Genomic DNA, 18,450 nt, shown 5'->3' on the forward strand with positions numbered 1-18,450 from the left:
TTTTACAAGGAACAAATCACTTTAAAAATTATAGGAAACTCAAGTAAAAACAAGTTTTTAAAAACAAGTCCTGCCTAATATTTGCCCAGTAAGTAAGCTCCTTAAATATAATGGTTGGTAGAATTTTTTTAAATTCTCAATGACAAAAATCATCAACAAGTGTAGTAAAAACTATAATACAAATACAGAAGTGCAATGCTCCATACAAAATAAGCCTTTAAAGCTTTAAAAATCATAAATTGTAAAACTCGTATAGTCATTTCTACTTGCCAGTCTCCTCCGAAAGTAAAGAACAACCAACAGATTTTGGGACTGGTATATCAGGGGTCAAAAGGAACCAGCAGAGGTCTGAAGGTGACAAAGATCTTTTGTGGATTGCACAGAAAACATAAAGAGTAGGTGGGAGACATCTAGTGGCCCTGATTATAAATATCCTTCTGTTACCCATGCCCTATTTTAGTATAAAATAATGCGTTACAGAAAAATGAAAACAGAAACGTTTTCACGTTGCTCAATTTTTAAATGAAGAGTATTAACATATACATATACCATCTGTGTTTTTGCTAGGGGGAAAAAGATCCTCAACCTGATCAAGCCTCTAGACCTAATTCACAGGAAATATGTGAGACAAAGGCACATGACATGCACCATTAAAGGGATGCAAATCCAGACTGCAGGAAACTGGAAATGAGAAATACCTCAATTTCTTCTTCAACAACAAAACAGGTCGGAGGGAGACAAAGAGAAAGAGGTATCCATGCCACAAAACTAGCCATGAGTTGACAACTCTTGAGGCCAGATGATGGATCTATGAGAGTTTAAATTTTGTTTGTTTGTTTTTTGAGACAGAGTCTCACTCTGTCACCCAGACTAGAGTGCAGTGGTACAATCCTGGCTCACTGCAACCTTTGCCTCTCAGATTCAAGTGATCCTCCTGTCTCAGCCTCTCCAGTAGGTGGGATTACATACGTGCACCACCATATCTGGCTAATTTTTGTATTTTCAGTAGAAATGGGTTTCCACCATGTTGGCCAGACTGGTCTTGAACTCCTGACCTCAGGTGATCCACTCACCTCGCCTCCCAAAGGGCTGGGATTACAGGTGTGAGCCACTGTGCCCAGCCATAATTTTCTATTCTCTCTACTTTTGTTTCTGTTTGAGAATTTTCAAGGTGGAGGAGGGGCATTAAGGACGACTGGAGAAATTATTACTATAAATACTACAAAACATAAACTTAATTGCTTATTACATATGAAACTATATAACCAGAAACTTAAAGTCGGTCTTGCGATCTTAAAGGATCAGGCAAAAATGTACAGCATATACAATCCTGCTGATGAAATATTTTGCACATTTCATCACCTGATATTTATTAATAATCTGAAAATCTAACACAGTACCTGCATTATGTACTCTAACCTACCATTACATATGAAATTTCAGAGCCACATTTAAAATTACCATTAATCAAAAGTTATATGTCTACTGCATGACTTAGAGAATCCACAATACTCTAATTATTAATAAGAAATTACAATATCCTACAGAATTAAATTTGTCATTAAACGAATTTTCTTGGCAAACGAGTTTGGATGAAATGCATGTGGTTAGTGAATATATGCTATTATTAATGCATTTACAGTATTGGAAAGCAACTAAAAAGATGGTAAGCATTAAGTTTCCATGTACTCTACTGCCAGTCTTCTATGTATATTACAAGTTAGTTCTGTGAAAATTTTATTAGAAAGAAACTGAAATGAGTTTGGATGTCATTTCATGAACTAAATAAAATATCTTTGCATAAAATTCCACATGCAGCTCATTTCTAAGAATCGAATCACTTTGACAAGGGAGGGACAAAGGTGTCATTCCAAAGTATTATGTGAGAACAAACACATTTTATTATATACTTCAGTTAAGTTTTATTTACATGACACTGTAGATAAGTATCATGATTTAGAAAAGGTATTTACCAAGAAAACCAGAGGTTCACTCTGAAAGTCTCCAAATAAGATTAACATACATAAACCACTGGCATGCCTTTGAATACACTTTAAGGTATTTTTCAAATTTCTTATGTGTGTTTCTCTCATGAAAGTAAAGAGGTACAAAGTTATATGACTTCTTTTTGGGGGGTAAATATACTAATAAAAGGCTAAAATCATTTTTCCAAAACTATTTTCTGATCTTACTATACAATTAACATCTTTACTGTCTTTATGCACTATATTTCACTATTTCAAAATGTTTCCTCCTACATTTTAACATCTCTGAAATTGGAATGTGGCTCACAATGGTAACTAGAATGTTATCACTTTTACAGTGGTATACAGAATATTCTATAAACAAAGGTACGTAGGATGCAATAAAATGCAGCACACTGATTTTTTAAACATCAAAATATCATCTATAACTTTCACTGGTAACTTTCTGCTACTTCAACATCCTTGTCAATTTCCAATTTCATGTTCAATTTACCTGTGCTGCATATATAAATATCAACACTTAAAAATTTGTTATGAAATTATTATAGCCTTTACTAGTAATATTTTATAGTTTTTAACCATTGGAAGTTTTTTCTATAAACCATGTTCTCCAAGGCTTCCTAATGTTCAACAGTTGAAATAATTCCAGCATAAGTACATGAAAAGTTAAATAATTAATATTTTAATGATCTAAAAATGCAGTACTGACAGGAAGAATCAATCACTACTTGAAACTGCATCTTTAAAAACACTGAACACTCTATATAACACCCAAATCCATAAAGTGGATAAATGAGCTAATTCTGGTAAGCAGAAGAGTAGTAAAAATATTCCTAGGCCATAATCCCCACCACTCGTATTCTTTCAAGGGAGCCCAATCTAACTCTAGCAGCAGGAGAACTCTGCTATTTTCAGATAGCCTTAGGTATAAAATACAAGTATAGACCTATAAGAGAACTACTCAGAAAAAAACAAACCCCTCTGGAATCACCAAAGTCTGGCCCACTATTCCTTGAAGCAGGCAAGTAACAGGTAAATAGAAGAATCTTAGAAAACTCTTTAAGTACAGCATATCAACAACAACGTTACAGGAAGCCTTCAGCACTATCACAATGACATCAATCCATTCTATTCAAACCTAGGAAACTTTTTTTCACACCAGAGAATAGAATTTGCTAAATTTCACCGAAATCAGAGCTGTAAAGTAGAACATTCAGAAATTAGGTGCTTCCAATATTGAAACAGTCACTCTGGAGTGTTACAATGCTCAGTGCTTTTTGTTGTTGTTTTGGTTGTTTCAAAACAAAGATCCAGGAGGCCCTATGTGTTCTATCAAGAGAGACTTCGATGCCAGGCATGGTGGCTCACACCTGTAATCCCAGCACTTTGGGAGGCCGAAGCAGGCAGATCAACTGAGGTCAGGAGTTCAAGACCAGCCTGGCCAACATGGTGAAACCACGACTCTACTAAAAATACAAAAATTAGCTGGGCGTGGTGGCGGTTGCCTGTAATCCCAGCAACTCGGGAGACTGGGGCAGAAGAATCGCTTGAACTCAGGAGGCAGAGGTTGCAGTGAGCCGAGATCGTGCCATCACACTCCAGCCTGGGTGACAGAGTAAGACTCCGTCTTTAAAAAAAAAAAAAAAAAAAAGAGGGAAACTCTGAGGTCATGCACATGTTAATTCCACTAGAAAGTTGGCATCCTTGGTGCCATTACCCATCCCCTCTCCCTGATCCTCTTTAGTAAACATCTCTTCAAATTCACCACAGCAATTTTTCACTAGCAGAACCTTAATAACTTCTGGGCTCTGAAGACTTAGGACCTCTCAGCACCTGTTGCACTGAAACTTCACATCAAAGCAGATTTTTCAAACTGTTGCTTATTAGCATCAACTGTGCTCTTCCCCTAATCATTTCTCCCCTTAAGACTACCATGGACCTCAAAGATTATCTCCCCTTAGCTATGTACTTTCCCTCCGGCTGCTCAGCCCTTCTCTCACACTGGGACGTCCTTCTCAGTCTGTGCCCTGAACACCCTGACACCCCCAGGCTGTTGTAAAGTCTCTCTACTGTCTGGTCTCCACAACACACAGCCTCCATCTTCAGACTTAACTGAAGTCTAGCTCTCCTCCAGAGTCCATTAACCAACTGTTTCTGGGAGAATGATTCATTCTCCTTTCCTCCAGAGGCAATGATGCCATCTCATACCTCTACATTGCTACTTTCAGATTATTGCTCCTTTAGCTTGTACTTCTGTACAAAACCCAGTCTTTTTCTTTGAAACTTACACCACTAGTGGTTGTCAAAATTATAATAATCTGTGAATGCTCTTTGAGGAGAATCCTTTTCACGATTCTGATACCACACTGTCTCATCTGCTGAGAATTTGTTCTTTCAAGTATCCCTCCTTTCCCCTATAGTTTAAACCTCTTCCTGAACATATACAAATAATAATAAATACATAGAAAACCAACTTCGGCTCCATTTCTCTCTTATAACTACTGTATACTACACGCTTCCCTTCATGCTGAAGCTTCCTAAAGAACAGCCATATCCCTACTGTTTCTCTGGTATATCGAATCCAGAATCCACTGACTTCCACAGTTACCATCCCTGAAATGACACTTGCTAGGGTCACGAGAAGCCCTATACCAAACCTATCAGAAACACTTTATCTCAGGTAAAATCTCTGAGCAAACACCACCCTTGACTGGGCTTCTATGACCTACTCCTTGGGGCTTTTCATTCTACTCTGACTTCTCGGGAAGCCTTCTCTTCCTTCAGTGACCCTCCAGGAGGGGCTCTCCAACAGGGAGTCTGTGTCTTCCAACTCTACACATACCGTGCACAGCCTCATGTATAGACAAGGCTTAAATTCCCATCTGTTTTCTCCATCTTGACCATCCTCTACTGCAGAACATCTCTACCAGTTCCTCAAAGTTATATATTCCAAACTGAGGTTGGGTGCAGTTGTTCATACCTGTAATCCCAGCCCTTTGGGAGGCCGAGGCAGGTGGATCACCTGAGGTCAGGAGTTCGAGAACAGCCTGGCCAACATGGTGAAACCCCATCTCTGCTAAAAATACAAAAATTAGCTGGGTGTGGTAGCATGCGCCTGTAACCCAAGCTACTCAAGAGGCTGAGGCAGGAGAATTGCTTGAATCCAGGAGGCAAATGTTGCAGTGGGCCAAGATTGTGCCACTGCACTCCAGCCTTGGTGACAGAGCGACACTCCATCTCATTCATAAATAAATAAATAAGAAAAATGAAAAAAAAAAAATCCAAATTCAACTTCATGCATCCACCTTTTTATCAAAGCTGCTCCTCTTCTGAGGAACATCAATTCTTCCAACCATGGAGACATGAAAGCCACCTTAGCCTTTTCTCTTTCTCTTATTCCCTATATTCAATGGCTCCCCAGGTTATGTAAATTCCACTACTTAAATACTTTTCATATATATTCATTTCCTCTCCGTCTCCAATGTCATTTTAGTGTCTGTTCCAAGCTCTTTTCCAAATTCTCACAACAGTCTCAGACTGGTATCGCTACCTGCCTCGTTCTCTTCCAGTCCATCAGTCACATGACCACTAAAGCATTCTTCCAGAAGTCCAGGTCCAATCAGGCCTTACTCCCTTGTTTAAAATGCTTCAGCGCCATGCCGCTGTCTACAGATGAAGTCCAAAATCCCTACAATGCCATAAAAGGCCTTGTGTGACATGGCCTCTGCCATCTCCCAAGCTTCATCCTGTGCTCTTGTTCTCCTATCAACTCTGTTCTCACTTGCTAATCTTGCACATCCTTCTTTCCTTTGCTTGGAAGGTCTTCCCCTCTCCCAACAGACCTAACAAACACCTGCTCAAGCTGATACTCAGCTGGAACATACTTCCTTACTGCAGCTTCTCAGACATCCCAAGGCGTTCCTTCCTTTCTACTCTTGTGCATATTCCTAAAGTGATATTTAGTATACTGGTATTTACTGTTGTTATTTCTCTTCCATTAGACTGTGAGTTCCCTGAAGGGAGGAATTTTGTCTTATTTTTTTGTTCAACTGTGTATCAACAAAACCTAGTACCTTGCCCAGCACATATAAAAGTCAAAAAAACATTCAAGTGAATCTTCACATGCTACAGAGCCTATTCTTTCTCACTGTCAAGTCTTTACATTTAAGATAGAACACCAGGAGCTTATTATAAATGGCAATGAATTAAGGTAGGGTGAGGGGAAATTTATTCCATTCTGTTTGGGAAAAGAATACTCAAGTTTCTGACTGATGAATGGTAATACCTGTTCTTTGTTTTAAACACAGATGGCATGAGTACAGCTCTAGCAACAGTTAAGGAGGCAACATTTTGTCACCCAACAAAGATACTAAACAGCAGAGCTATAAAGTAAATATACAAACTAACAGGCTGACTTTGGATGAAAAATGTATTAAAACCTTTCAAAAAAGTGAAAATTTAAGTTAAGAACTAGCCTAGGCATTACTGGAATTCAGTACTAGCAACTGAGCCTAATTTTAGGCAGATTTCCCAGGAAGATATAAATAGAACCAGTTATGTAAGCCCACATATAACAATTACAGTTAAGTTGGTACAGTTAACAATACAAATTAATATTTTTTTCTATTGTAAGTTTTGGGGGATCAAAGGCCCTTCTCATTATAAAAGTGCAAAAAATTTAAATGTGGCTATATGCTTAAAACATGTTGAAAGAGTAATTATTTGTATATAATTTCTAAAAATAGTAGAACTGCTGTACAGCCATGTATTCTATAACTAATCACAGAGTTCAGAGCCCACAACAACTGGATTACTGACTCCTGCAATGCAGTCATTTTCATTATGGTTAAAAATGAAAAAAAAAAAAGAATTTGTTTGTTGAATAAAAGGAGTTTAAAACTGAATTTTCCAAAGTCCTCTGACAAAAATATCAGTACTACCTATTCCCTCCCTCCTTTATATTTGTATATTTTCTTTCCTTTCCATACTAGATATTGCAATGATCTCACTCCAGCCTCTAGTCTATCACCCAATCTTTTTAAAAGTTCTCCCTAGAAGTACTAACTGGAGCTATCTACAACATTAACAACAACAACAAAAACCTCTCCAGATCACATCTATCTATAAAAACTTCTTCCCCTTAGGACTGAGATGGGAGGGCTGGAGTAATCGCTTTTGATACCTTATAATGCAATTTTAATGCTCCACTCAGCATTACACTAATCTTCTGTACAACTTTGATATGCCCAACTATGAGATACCCACATTATTAAGTAACATAAAGTAACTTGTAAGAAATTAACTACACTGAATATTGAACACAAAAGTCGAATTTAGCAATTCTATACATGATACTTTAATGCTTTTAAGTGTTGGATGAACCCATTTGAGAACTATCAATATGATCATCGTATCTCCTACAGGAAGTCAGGGACATCTGTTAATCTAAAAAAGTTAAAATTTTATATTACCCAAATTAGTTAGTAAAAACCAGTGATATACTGATTAAAACAGCTGTATTATAAAATGTCACTCACCATCCCCAGCAGGAAGTCCTCTCTCCTTTTTTTCATCACATTTGTTGCATTCACTGAAGTAAAGCAGCAGGAACATATCCAAGAGTACCCAAATCAAGGAGGTGGCTAGGACCACCTTGCAGTATGCAAATTTTCTCATGGCACTTTAAGTCAAATGCAAAATTTAAAAATATATATATAAATATACAAAGATGAAAATTATTCCAATCCAGTTTCATCAGAAATCACATTCATACCCTACAAAGAAAGGAAAAAAGATTAACTTAAAAATTCAGAACCTCAAAAGTGAATTATAAAATTAATTTAATATTATAAACATTAAATACTATAAATTATTAATTTCATTAAGAATAAGAAATTTCACTATGAAGACTATGTTTGAAAATCAGACTTGGAAAAATGCTTATAAAATATATAAAGAGTATCAGGACTACATAAATAATTCCTACAAATCAATATACAACAATCCAATAGGAAAACAGGTAAAGGATATAAACAGGTACTTTGCAGAACGGAAACCTAACAGCCAACAAACACGTAGAAAAGTGCTCAATTCCCTACAATTAGGAAATGCAAATTAAAACAACAGTGAGCTACTATTTCACACTCATCAAACACCTGGGTCTTAACTACCTTTCTACTCAATTGCTACATTATGTGTTAAGGCAAAAGTTAAGCTATTAATTACCATAGGGGATTAGGCAACTAGTGATTCCAAGTGCATTTCAACTGTCCGCATTCAGTACCCAGGCTCAAGAATTAATAAGAGTTCTCCTTGGAGCCGCACTACAGTAGCTTCCCGAGCTAACTCTCATTCCTCTTTTACACTGAATCTCAATCTAAAACTGCAACAGTCACCAATCATTCAGGAAACAGATTCGTGGAAAGTAAAATGGGAAAGAAAAGTATATGTCATAAGATCTGACATTTAGTCTTGGCTCTGACAATTTTATACACTTCCCTGTTTTTAGTTTCCATTTCCCACCCTGCTATCTCCCTTTATCATGCTATACCATGATGAGAAAATGACTAAAGGAACTGTTAACAATTTTGAAAAGTCATTTGGGATAGTTTGAGCATAGGCGTCTTAAGCATAAGGAATTCATCCTGGAGCATGCTGAAGCAGCCTGAGAGACCTCAGAGAGGTGGAGAATCTCCCGCTCAGCAGCTGACTCTGAGGCTCAAAGCCTGTGTCACTGAAGACCAGGGGAAATATAAACCAAGTGCATTCCTATGAAGTGGAGTGAGGAAACAAGAGTTCGCACTGTGTCCATGCTGAAAGCTACAAATGCAGACGCCCTGGACGGACCAGAGTGTGGGCAAGGTAGCAGCTTCTTACAAGGACAACTTTATGCAACAAGTTCCATGGTGGCCATCAGAGATGCACTTACGTGAACAATTCAGGGCAGGCCTGTAGTTTATCCATGAAATACATACAGCAGTTCTTGCCTACTTCACAAGGGTTGCTAGAGAGCAACCTGAGAAAACACTAAGTGATACTTATAAATGTAAAGTCATTATTTATGCTCATCTCTCTAGGGACTTTGATCACTTGCCATATTCCTCCTTTCACCAAACCAATACTCCCCGACTGCAAGATGAAAACAAGGATGCTACTGTCATGTTCTTACCTGAAAATCATGCTTACTCAATACCTGATACTGGGTCACCTGTAGCGAGCAACTACTGATAACTATGGTAACTGAGGTGAGGGGAGAACCTAAAGCATTAGAGTGTACAATGTCAAGGAACAACAGTTCTCACCAGATAAACTATATACATACATTTATATTTTGTGTTATTTCATATGAAAAGCTGCCTCTTTTGATCACTGGCAGAGCAGCCTGATTGCTGGTGCAATATCTGAATTTCAAATGTGGTTTTACGGTCTCTAAAATCCTATTTTTAAAAAATGCCTGCAGAATAGTTAAATGTAAATATAACTTTTCATCTACTTCTACTTAAGTTTTGCAAGGGTGCGCAATTAGCTTTTAAGATTGAAGGTGAAGTGCAGTGAAGGGGAAGTGTTTGGGAGAAGAGGGGTGTCTGGCACATTCTACATGGGGTATGAGGAGAAAGGAAGATAAAGGAGAGGCAAAAAAATGATTCCCAGATTTAAGGCCAAGATAACTAGCTAGATGGATGATGGTAATACAATAATGAAAGGAAATACGGACTAAATCAAGAGTTGAGTTAGTTCACACTGAATGTGAGGGGCCTCAAGTCGAGGTGTCAACAGGCAGTCAGGGGAGTAACTGAGTCTGATGTGAAAAGGCAGGTTTGTTAAACATACATACACAAGCAGCAGCCGGGGTCAGCAGAGGGGACGAGGTGGCCAACGAAGCAGGCAGAGAAAAGAAGGGGCTGAAACTCCAGGAAACCCATCACTTTCCACATACTGCAGAAGACAGACCCCTCTGAGAAAGGCATTAGAAGTCAGAGGAGGGAAGGAGTATGGATAAGCCATGTTAGACCCTCTATGAGGCTGAGATAACAAAGAAAGAATGTCCACAGGGTTTGGCTCTTAGGACAAAGCCACTGGTAATTTGCGGTTTCTATTACTGTTCCCCGCAAGAGAATGAGGTCATAGAAGGCTTGCTCAGCTCTACAAGCTTCAGAGAAAACTCTTAGAAAACATCTTCTAAATGAAGAAGGAAAGAAAAAGACAAAACGGCACAAGAGATGTTTCTTTGAGATTCATTTAAAACAGCATAACTGTATCAGAAAGAAATCTGGTGAAGAGCAAATAACATGTAAGGAACTTGAATTTTTTTTACTCTGTTGTTTATGTTCAAGAAAAAAAAATAAAGCTACTTATGTCTTTAGAAAATTGAAGATAAAGTTCCAAGTATGTTGCCAAATATATAAGATGTAAAAGAATGAAAAAACATTTATTTAAATATGGCAGATAATTTTTCTTTCTAAAGAGTTGTTTAAAAGATTGTTAATTTGCATGACGCATTGCAGGTAAGATTCTAGTTTTCATATATAATTAAATAATTATTATTTCAATTTGTTTAATGAAAGCTAGTACACTGTATTTAAGGAATGAATTGCTACCTTTATTGCCACCATTATTGTAAAGTTATTCCTTATTCTCCACTTACTAAGCAACTTTTGTGTGTCCTTCACTGTCCTTGAAATGAAGGATACAAAGAAATCCAAGTTCTTGTTCCAAAAGGCACACAAAGCTCAGTCGCAGAACAAATCAGCAGGTGGGGAGAAGAGTCAGAGCTGAACTGTCCAACAACAAACTTCCGCCCTTTAAGAGATTATAGGACATCAAACCCCAAAGTAATATACTAAAAATGTCTTCAGACTTCATTATTTGATCCAAGAAATTCAAGGCCAATTTTGTATTTTTGGTACAGTATTTTTCATCACTAGAAAAAATTAATATATTACAAAATCAGACTTTTAAAATTACATTTTGAAGTTTTTTTCTTCAAGGTAAAGGGATGGGGGCAGTTTCTTTATAAAAAGTTATGATGCAAAATTATGAATGCATTGTTAAGTCATAAATCATATTTTTAGGTCCATGATAGCCATTAATAACTAATAATAACATGATCTCCTTGCTCAAAAAGATGAGCCATAATCTAGGAGGCCCTGAAAAGGAATTTTACATTTGGCCCAGAGACCTTTAATAAGGTTCAGGAAACAAAAGAAGTTTGAAGAATGAACATCCCACATTTTTCAGAGACTGCTGGTGTTGCCTTCACCTGAGCAATTTCCCACTCTTCCAAGAGGAGAAGACTGACAACATCATCTGGGAATCTTTGGCACAGCCAAAGCACTGTCTGTCACAACAGACAACATTGTTGGTGACAACAGTGCACCAGTGAGTGCTAACCTTAGCACTAAGCCAAGCCCTGCTCTCTACAAAAGACCCACACATACACAGTCCATTGTTAATAGTTATTTCAATGGTCCCAGAACAATTAGATATCCATATACAAAAACCCCCACAAATATTGGCCCATATCCTATACCACATATCAATATTAACTCAAATTTTTGAACTAGATCTGGAATAGAACATAGAATAAAACCTTCTGAGACCTTGGCTTAGGCAAAGATTCCTTAGATAGAACAAAAAAGCACAAACCATTAAAAAAAACAAAACAAAACTGGACTTCCTAATTAATCTTCAAAAGACACCATTAAGAAAATATCTGTTTATGCTCAGGTGATACACTTTTATTGATTAAGTTAAAAATTCCAATTTTTCTTTGAAAGAAAATAAAGTTACAAATTTGAGAGAAATATTTATAAATTACATATCTAATAGATGACTTGTATCCAGAATATATAAAAAATTTGTCAGAACACAATAAGAAAACAAACAATTCAATAAAATGGGTAAAAGGTCTGAACTGTCACTTTACAAAAAGAGCCAAACACTTTTTTCAGATGGCAAATGAGAACATGAAAAGAAGTTCAACATTAAATTATAACCACGATGAAACACCACTATGAACTGATGAAAACAGCTAAAAGAAGAAAGAAAAATAACAAGTGCTGGAAAGGAATTGGAGCAACTGGAACTCTAATACAATGCCAGTGGGAATGCAAAATGGTACAGGCTCTCTGAAAAACAGTTGAGTTTCTCCCCATAAGAATCTGTAATCCCATTCGTGTTCACTCAGAAGAAAGGAAAATATATCCACACAAAGCCCTGTACGTAAATCTTTATAGCAGCTTACTTATAATCATCAATATCTGGAAACAATCCAAATGTCCATCATCTGATGAATGGATAAACAAATTGCACTATATTTACACAATGAAACACCACCCAGCAACCAGCGATAAATCAGAATAGTGGCTGCCAAAGGCTGAAAAAGGAATAGGGGATTGCCCATAAATGAATTTGTGGCAATGAAAACATTCCATAACTTCCTTGGGGTGGCGATCATACAACTGTGTCCACTGTGCAAACTTATAAAACTGAACCTAAAAAGAATTTTACCATATATAAATTCAATCTCAATCAACTTAAAAATAAATAAACATGGGGGAAAGGATATCTCAAAGAAATAATGCCAGTTTTACAAAGAGAGAAACTGTTTTATGTTTTCTCAAAAGATGCATACCAGAATTCATTTTGGAAGTAACTTAAAGTTGTTTATTTTGTTCCAACCACAGTAAGTTAAAACCTTCCATTTGAAATGCATTTAACTACTTATTTTTAAAGTTATAAAAGTAGAGTTAATATCAAAGTATAGTGATTAATTTCAGATGCTTCCTGACTTATGATGGGGTTATGTACCAATAAACCCATCATAAGTTGAAAACATTTTAAGTCAAAAGTCGAAAATGCCTTTAATACAACTAACCAACAGAACATTATAGCTTAGCCTAGCCTACCTTAAATGTGCTTACAACAATTACATTAGCCTATAGTTGTGCAAAATCATCTAACACAAAGCTTATTTTACAATAAAGTATTGAATATCTTATGCAATTTACTGAATACCATACATTACCTATAAATTCTGATGGTTTTACACTCTTGTAAAGACAAAAAATCTTAAGTCAGGGCCCATTTGCATATCAGTAAACTTCTGATCCAATTCTTTTCTTCTTCTTTCTTTTCTTTCTCTTCTTTTCTTTCCTCCCTCCCTCCCTTCCTTTTTTCCTTCCTTCCTTTTCTTCTTCTTCTTATTTTAGTAAGAGACAGGTCCTCACTTTGTTACCCAGGCTGCTCTGGAATTCCTAGTCTCAAGTGATCCACCGGCCTCGGCCTCCCAAAGTGCTGGGATTATAGGCATGCACCACCACGCCCAACCCTGATCCTGTTCTTAATATCATATGCCAAATTTTCCCGAAGATTAATCAGTATTTTCTAGGGCCAAATGATTTTCTCCTACCCCTCATATTTCTAACCAAAGCTCTGCAGAAATTTTGAGAGAATCTCAGCTCAATAGTAACTTTCTAAGAAAACAAAGCTTCATTCTCTTGGATCCATGCTTTACTCCTCTCTCCTGAGAACAAAGCATTCTCCCAGTCACCCAGAGCCAGGATCACTACTTTTACATCATACTAACCAGTCAGAAGTATTACATATGAGACCCTTCAACAAATCTATTCATTTAATTAACAACTAAAGTTTCTGCCAAGAAAACTAAAAGACTTAAAAAGACAAGTGTTATCCTCTAACACAATAGAGTCCAGATTATTTTATTATTTTTATATTTTATTTGCTCTATTTCTCAAACAGAACTATAATCTAACAATGTATTCATTCACTTATTAACTCATTCAATCACCCAAACAGTAAATGTAGGGAATGTGTCAAATGCAGGGAATACAAGGGGAACAAAATGCACACACTCCCTGATCTTATGAAGTTCAGAGTTGGCTCCAGGGAAGCAGACATTAATCAATCATATAAATGTGAAATTCTAATTGTGATAACTGCTTTGAAAGAAGGTACACAGCTCTACACACATCTATAATAGATTTGACTTTGTCAAAAAGGCTTCCCTCAGAAAGACATGGTTTGAGGGAAAATAAGCATTATAGGCAGTGAATAGTAAAGGCTCTATAGCAGAAAGGAGCCCAACACTGAAAAGCTAGTGAACTGAAGAAAAAGAAAAGGAAACTGTGATGTGAGATGAAGCTGGAGATGATAAAAGTGGGAAGAGTCAAGAGAGATGACGGGACAAACTCAATCCTAGCTTGTACAACTGGATAGAGAATGGTATCAATCATGGAAATGGGGACCAGTGAAAAAGGACCAATTTTTGGAGGGGAGAAGATAGGAAGTGTGATTTTGGACATGTTGAGTATGAGCTGCCTTTGAACCTTCAATGAGAGATGCTACCATGGCTGCTTGGATACACACTCGGGGGCTCAAAGGAGAGGCCTGAGGTAAAGATTTTCAGACAGAAGCCCTTGACTTATGCTACTCTGTGAGGGCAAACAGACTAAAAGAAACACACAAAATAGTTTTTGTGTCATTTAATTTCCTCCGAGAGTGTGGGCTGGACTACTAGTGACTTGATTCTAACCAACAGAATATGATGGAAGTGAAGACTGAGTCATTAAACACTCTATGGCCTCCCCTAGCTCTCTCTCTGATCACACTCTGGGGAAAGAGTCAGAAGGATGCTTAAGCATTCCCATGGAGAGGTCCACATAGCAAGAAACTGAAGCCTCCTGCTTACAACCAACATTATGCTGCCAGGCAGGCAAGTGGGACCCCTTTTAAAGCAGCCCCAGGCAAGCCTTCAGATGACAGCAGCTCCAGCTGACAGATTGAGTACAACCTCATGAAAGATCCTGAGCCAATATCCTGCTAAGCTGCTTGATAGAGTTTGGCTCTGTGTCCCCACCTAAATCTCATGTTGAATTCTAATCCCCAGTGTTGGCAAAGGGACCTGGAGGGAGGTAACTGGATCATGGGGGCAGATTTTCCCCTTGCTGTTCTTGTGATAATGAGTGAGTTCTTAGGAGATCTGAGGGTTTACAAGTGTGTGGGACTTCCCCCATCTCTTTCTTTCTCCTGCTCCCCCATGGTAAGACATGCTTGCTTCCCCTTCACCTTCTGCCATGATTGTAAGTTTCCTGAGGCCTCCTAGTCATGCTTCCTGGTAAGCCTGTGGAACTGTGAGTCAATTAAACCTCTTTTCTTCATAAATTATCCAGTCTCAGGTAGTTCTTCACAGCACTGTAAAAATGCACTAACATACTGCTCTTCCATTCCTGATCCAAAGAAAATATGAGATAACTTCATTGCTTAAAGCCATTAAACTTTTAGGTAATTCATTACTCAGCAACAGAAAACTTCAACAGCAAACTAGAACTAGAAAGGGAATTCTTTAAACTACAATAAACATCATATTTAATGATGGAGCTTCAGTTAAAACAAGGCAAGTTATGTATCCTCACTTCAGTTTGACATCATACTAAAGGTCCAAGCAACAGACAAGAAAGTGAAATAAGGCTTAGGGGGAAAAAAGCCAAAATTATCATCTACAGATGGTACGATTTCTACACAGAAATTATTTAAGAATCAATAGATAAACCATTAGAGCTAATTATTGATTTCATCAAGACAGATGAATACAGATGAACATATAACATCAGTCATGTTCCTATATGGTAGTAATAACTGACTAGAATATATAAAATAAATTGGCTGGGCATGGTGGCTCACGCCTGTAATCCCAGCACTTTGGGAGGCCGAGGCAGGGGGATCACGAGATCAGGAGATCGAGACCATCCTGGCCAATACAGTGAAACCCCGTCTCCACTAAAAATATAAAAAATTAGCTGGGCATGGTGGTGGGCACCTGTAGTCCTAGCTACTCGGGAGGCTGAGGCAGGAGGATGGCGTGAACCCGGGAGGCAGAGCTTGCAGTGAGTTGAGACTGCGCCACTGCACTCCAACCTGGGCAACAGAGCGAGACTCCATCTCAAAACAAAACAAAACAAAACAACCACATTCGAAATAGCTATAAAAACCCAATAGGTACAAGAGGTGAAGAAAACTGTGGAGCTTTATTGAAGGATACAAAAGAACAACTAACTAATAAATAGATGAGAAAATGAATACCAGGTTCTTCCCAAAATTAATCTATAAATTCAATATAATTCTGATCAAAACCCAAATGAGGCTCTGGGGAGTAGATTTATTTATTTATTTGTTCATTTACTTATTTATCTATTTTGAGACAGAGTCTTGCTTTGTCACCCAGGCTGGAGTGCGGTGGTGGGATCCTGGCTCACTGCAACCTTTGCCTCTTGGGTTCAAGCAATTATCCTGCCTTAGCCTCCCAAGTAGCTGGGTCTACAGGCGTATGCCACAATGCCCAGCTACTTTTTGTATTTTTAGTAGAGACGAAGTTTCACCATGTTGACCAGGCTGGTCTCGAACGCCTCACCTGAAGTGATACGCCCGCCTCGGCCTCCCAAATGCTGGGATTACTGGTGTGAGTCACTGCACCTGGCCTGGACTAGATTTAATTATAAAGCAGAAGTACTTAAAACCATATGGTACCCCAAGACAAATTCATACAAGTGTGAAAACTAAAAAGATGCTACTACAAAGAAAATTGATGCAGGAACAAGTGGCTTTCCATATAACTAAAAAAATAAACTTGGATCCTACCTTATAGCAATAAAAAAGTGAATCTGTGGAAAGACAACTGAAGCCAAAATTGTCAAAACCAAGTAGCAGCTATTCTGGCCTAACCCTACTAGCCAAAGTGAGTACGGCTCCAGTCCCGTAGGCTTCAATTTATATTCCCAGCTTCCTATAAAGTGTTCAGGCCAACACTTCTGCCACCGTTTTTGAGTTGTCAAGTGATTACTGATCAAAATTTAGCACTGAGAAGCCTCATTCACTAGACAAAGAAAACGGAGAACCAATTTTCAGGTCTTAGAATCTTCTTATTCAACGTAAGCATTTAACAAAAATTAGCAAAAAAAATCAATCCAAAATTCCTGCCCAGATTGATGTTCACAAAATTTCATTAAAACCTGGATATTCTCTTTCTGTAGTTATTTCCCAGGTGTTATCTCAAGTTTAGAGGTCAGAAGAACAAGCTTATCATTTTGGGTAGTCATGATGTAAATAAACTCCTACAAAATATATTGGCTCAAATGTTTCAATTTAGGGAATACAGTGTTTAGTGTCTTGAGTGCAATGTCAGTTTTTAAGACGATAATCTGACTTCCAGCAATACCTTTAAAAGTTTATATTTTTCCTGTTTGTAAAGTAATGTATGTTCAAAGCAAAGAACCTGGCAAACAGAAAAGCAAAAGATACAAACTACCTACAAATTTGCATCTCAATTAAACACCAGTGGGTTAAATGCCCTTCCAATCATTCAGAATAATAGATTTGTTTTATGTTTTACGTTTTTTTTTTTTTTTGAGACGAAGTCTCACTCTGTCACCCAGGCTGGAGTGCAGTGGCGCTATCTCGGCTCACTGCAAGCTCCGCCTCCCGGGTGCACGCCATTCTCCTGCCTCAGCCTCCCGAGTAGCTAGGACTACAGGCGCCCACCACCACGCCTGGCTAATTTTTTGTTATTTTTAGTAGAGACTGGGTTTCACTGTGTTAGCTAGGATGGTCTCAATCTGACCTCGTGATCCGCCCACCTCAGCCTCCCAAAGCGTTGGGATTACAGGCGTGAGCCACCGTGCCTGGCCAGATACATGTTATGTTTTAAACCAAGTTTGTAGTATCTATTTAAACTCAAGTACTTAATGCCTTAAATGTCCTTATGGGAAGAAGGGAAGGAGACGGGTGTGACTGTAAAGTGGTAGGAGAGCTGATCATGCTGTATTTTGATTTTTAACAGGTAATACGCTCAATAGACATTTCTAACCCCTCTTCCCACCTCAGCCATGTCTGTGTCATGTCTTAGGCAACATCACGGCATCTTAGTGTTAATGGCAAAACAGCCCTAATATCCACACAAAGGTGTGACAAAATGCCACACATATTGCTTTACACTTAATACATATGTAACAGTTACAAAGGTGGCTCCCTGGCTCATGATTCTGACCCTTAACCCCTCCTCCCCTCCTTCAAGGGTTTCTTCTGGTAACAGATCCAGTTGCCTGGCCACAGTATAGTTAAATGACCTAGCCAGGCTAACCACAGGACCTGACTCCTTGGCCTCTTGAGTCGCACACCTGGAAGGCTGTGCTCTAGGACTGCGCTCAGTCACACTGCCCCCAACGTGCAGAAGGCCACTTGCAGCTAAAAAGAACGAGGCCAAGCACAGACATACAGGTGAAAGGCAGAGCGCCCTGACAGTGACCAAGTCCCTGACTCTTCCTTGGCTTCGGTGACCCACCAAGGAATCCTCCTATTAGTTCCCTTTTCTGCTTAAGAAAATCTGAACTGGGTTCCTGATACAACCAGAATGCTTGGGGAACCAGGGAAGAGGGGGCTATAGGTAAAAAGC

General features: G+C 38.2%; 1 protein-coding gene across 2 annotated transcripts in view; it reads right to left on the reverse strand.

The window, feature by feature from the left end:
- The window catches only part of GALNT1 (polypeptide N-acetylgalactosaminyltransferase 1), an 80,713-nt gene that overhangs the window by 50,602 nt on the left and 11,661 nt on the right, over positions 1-18,450 (reverse strand). The window contains exon 2 of one of the 2 annotated variants that reach the window (XM_050767258.1): positions 7,523-7,759. In XM_050767258.1, the coding sequence (XP_050623215.1) occupies positions 7,523-7,661 (139 nt within the window). In that variant the 5' untranslated portion in view covers positions 7,662-7,759. Of the gene's footprint in view, positions 1-7,522; positions 7,762-18,450 lie in introns of those variants that run through there. The other variant, XM_050767259.1, reaches the window with a different exon arrangement.

The sequence above is a fragment of the Macaca thibetana genome, chromosome 18, assembly GCF_024542745.1.
Source record: "Macaca thibetana thibetana isolate TM-01 chromosome 18, ASM2454274v1, whole genome shotgun sequence".
NCBI classification, from domain to species: domain Eukaryota; kingdom Metazoa; phylum Chordata; class Mammalia; order Primates; family Cercopithecidae; genus Macaca; species Macaca thibetana.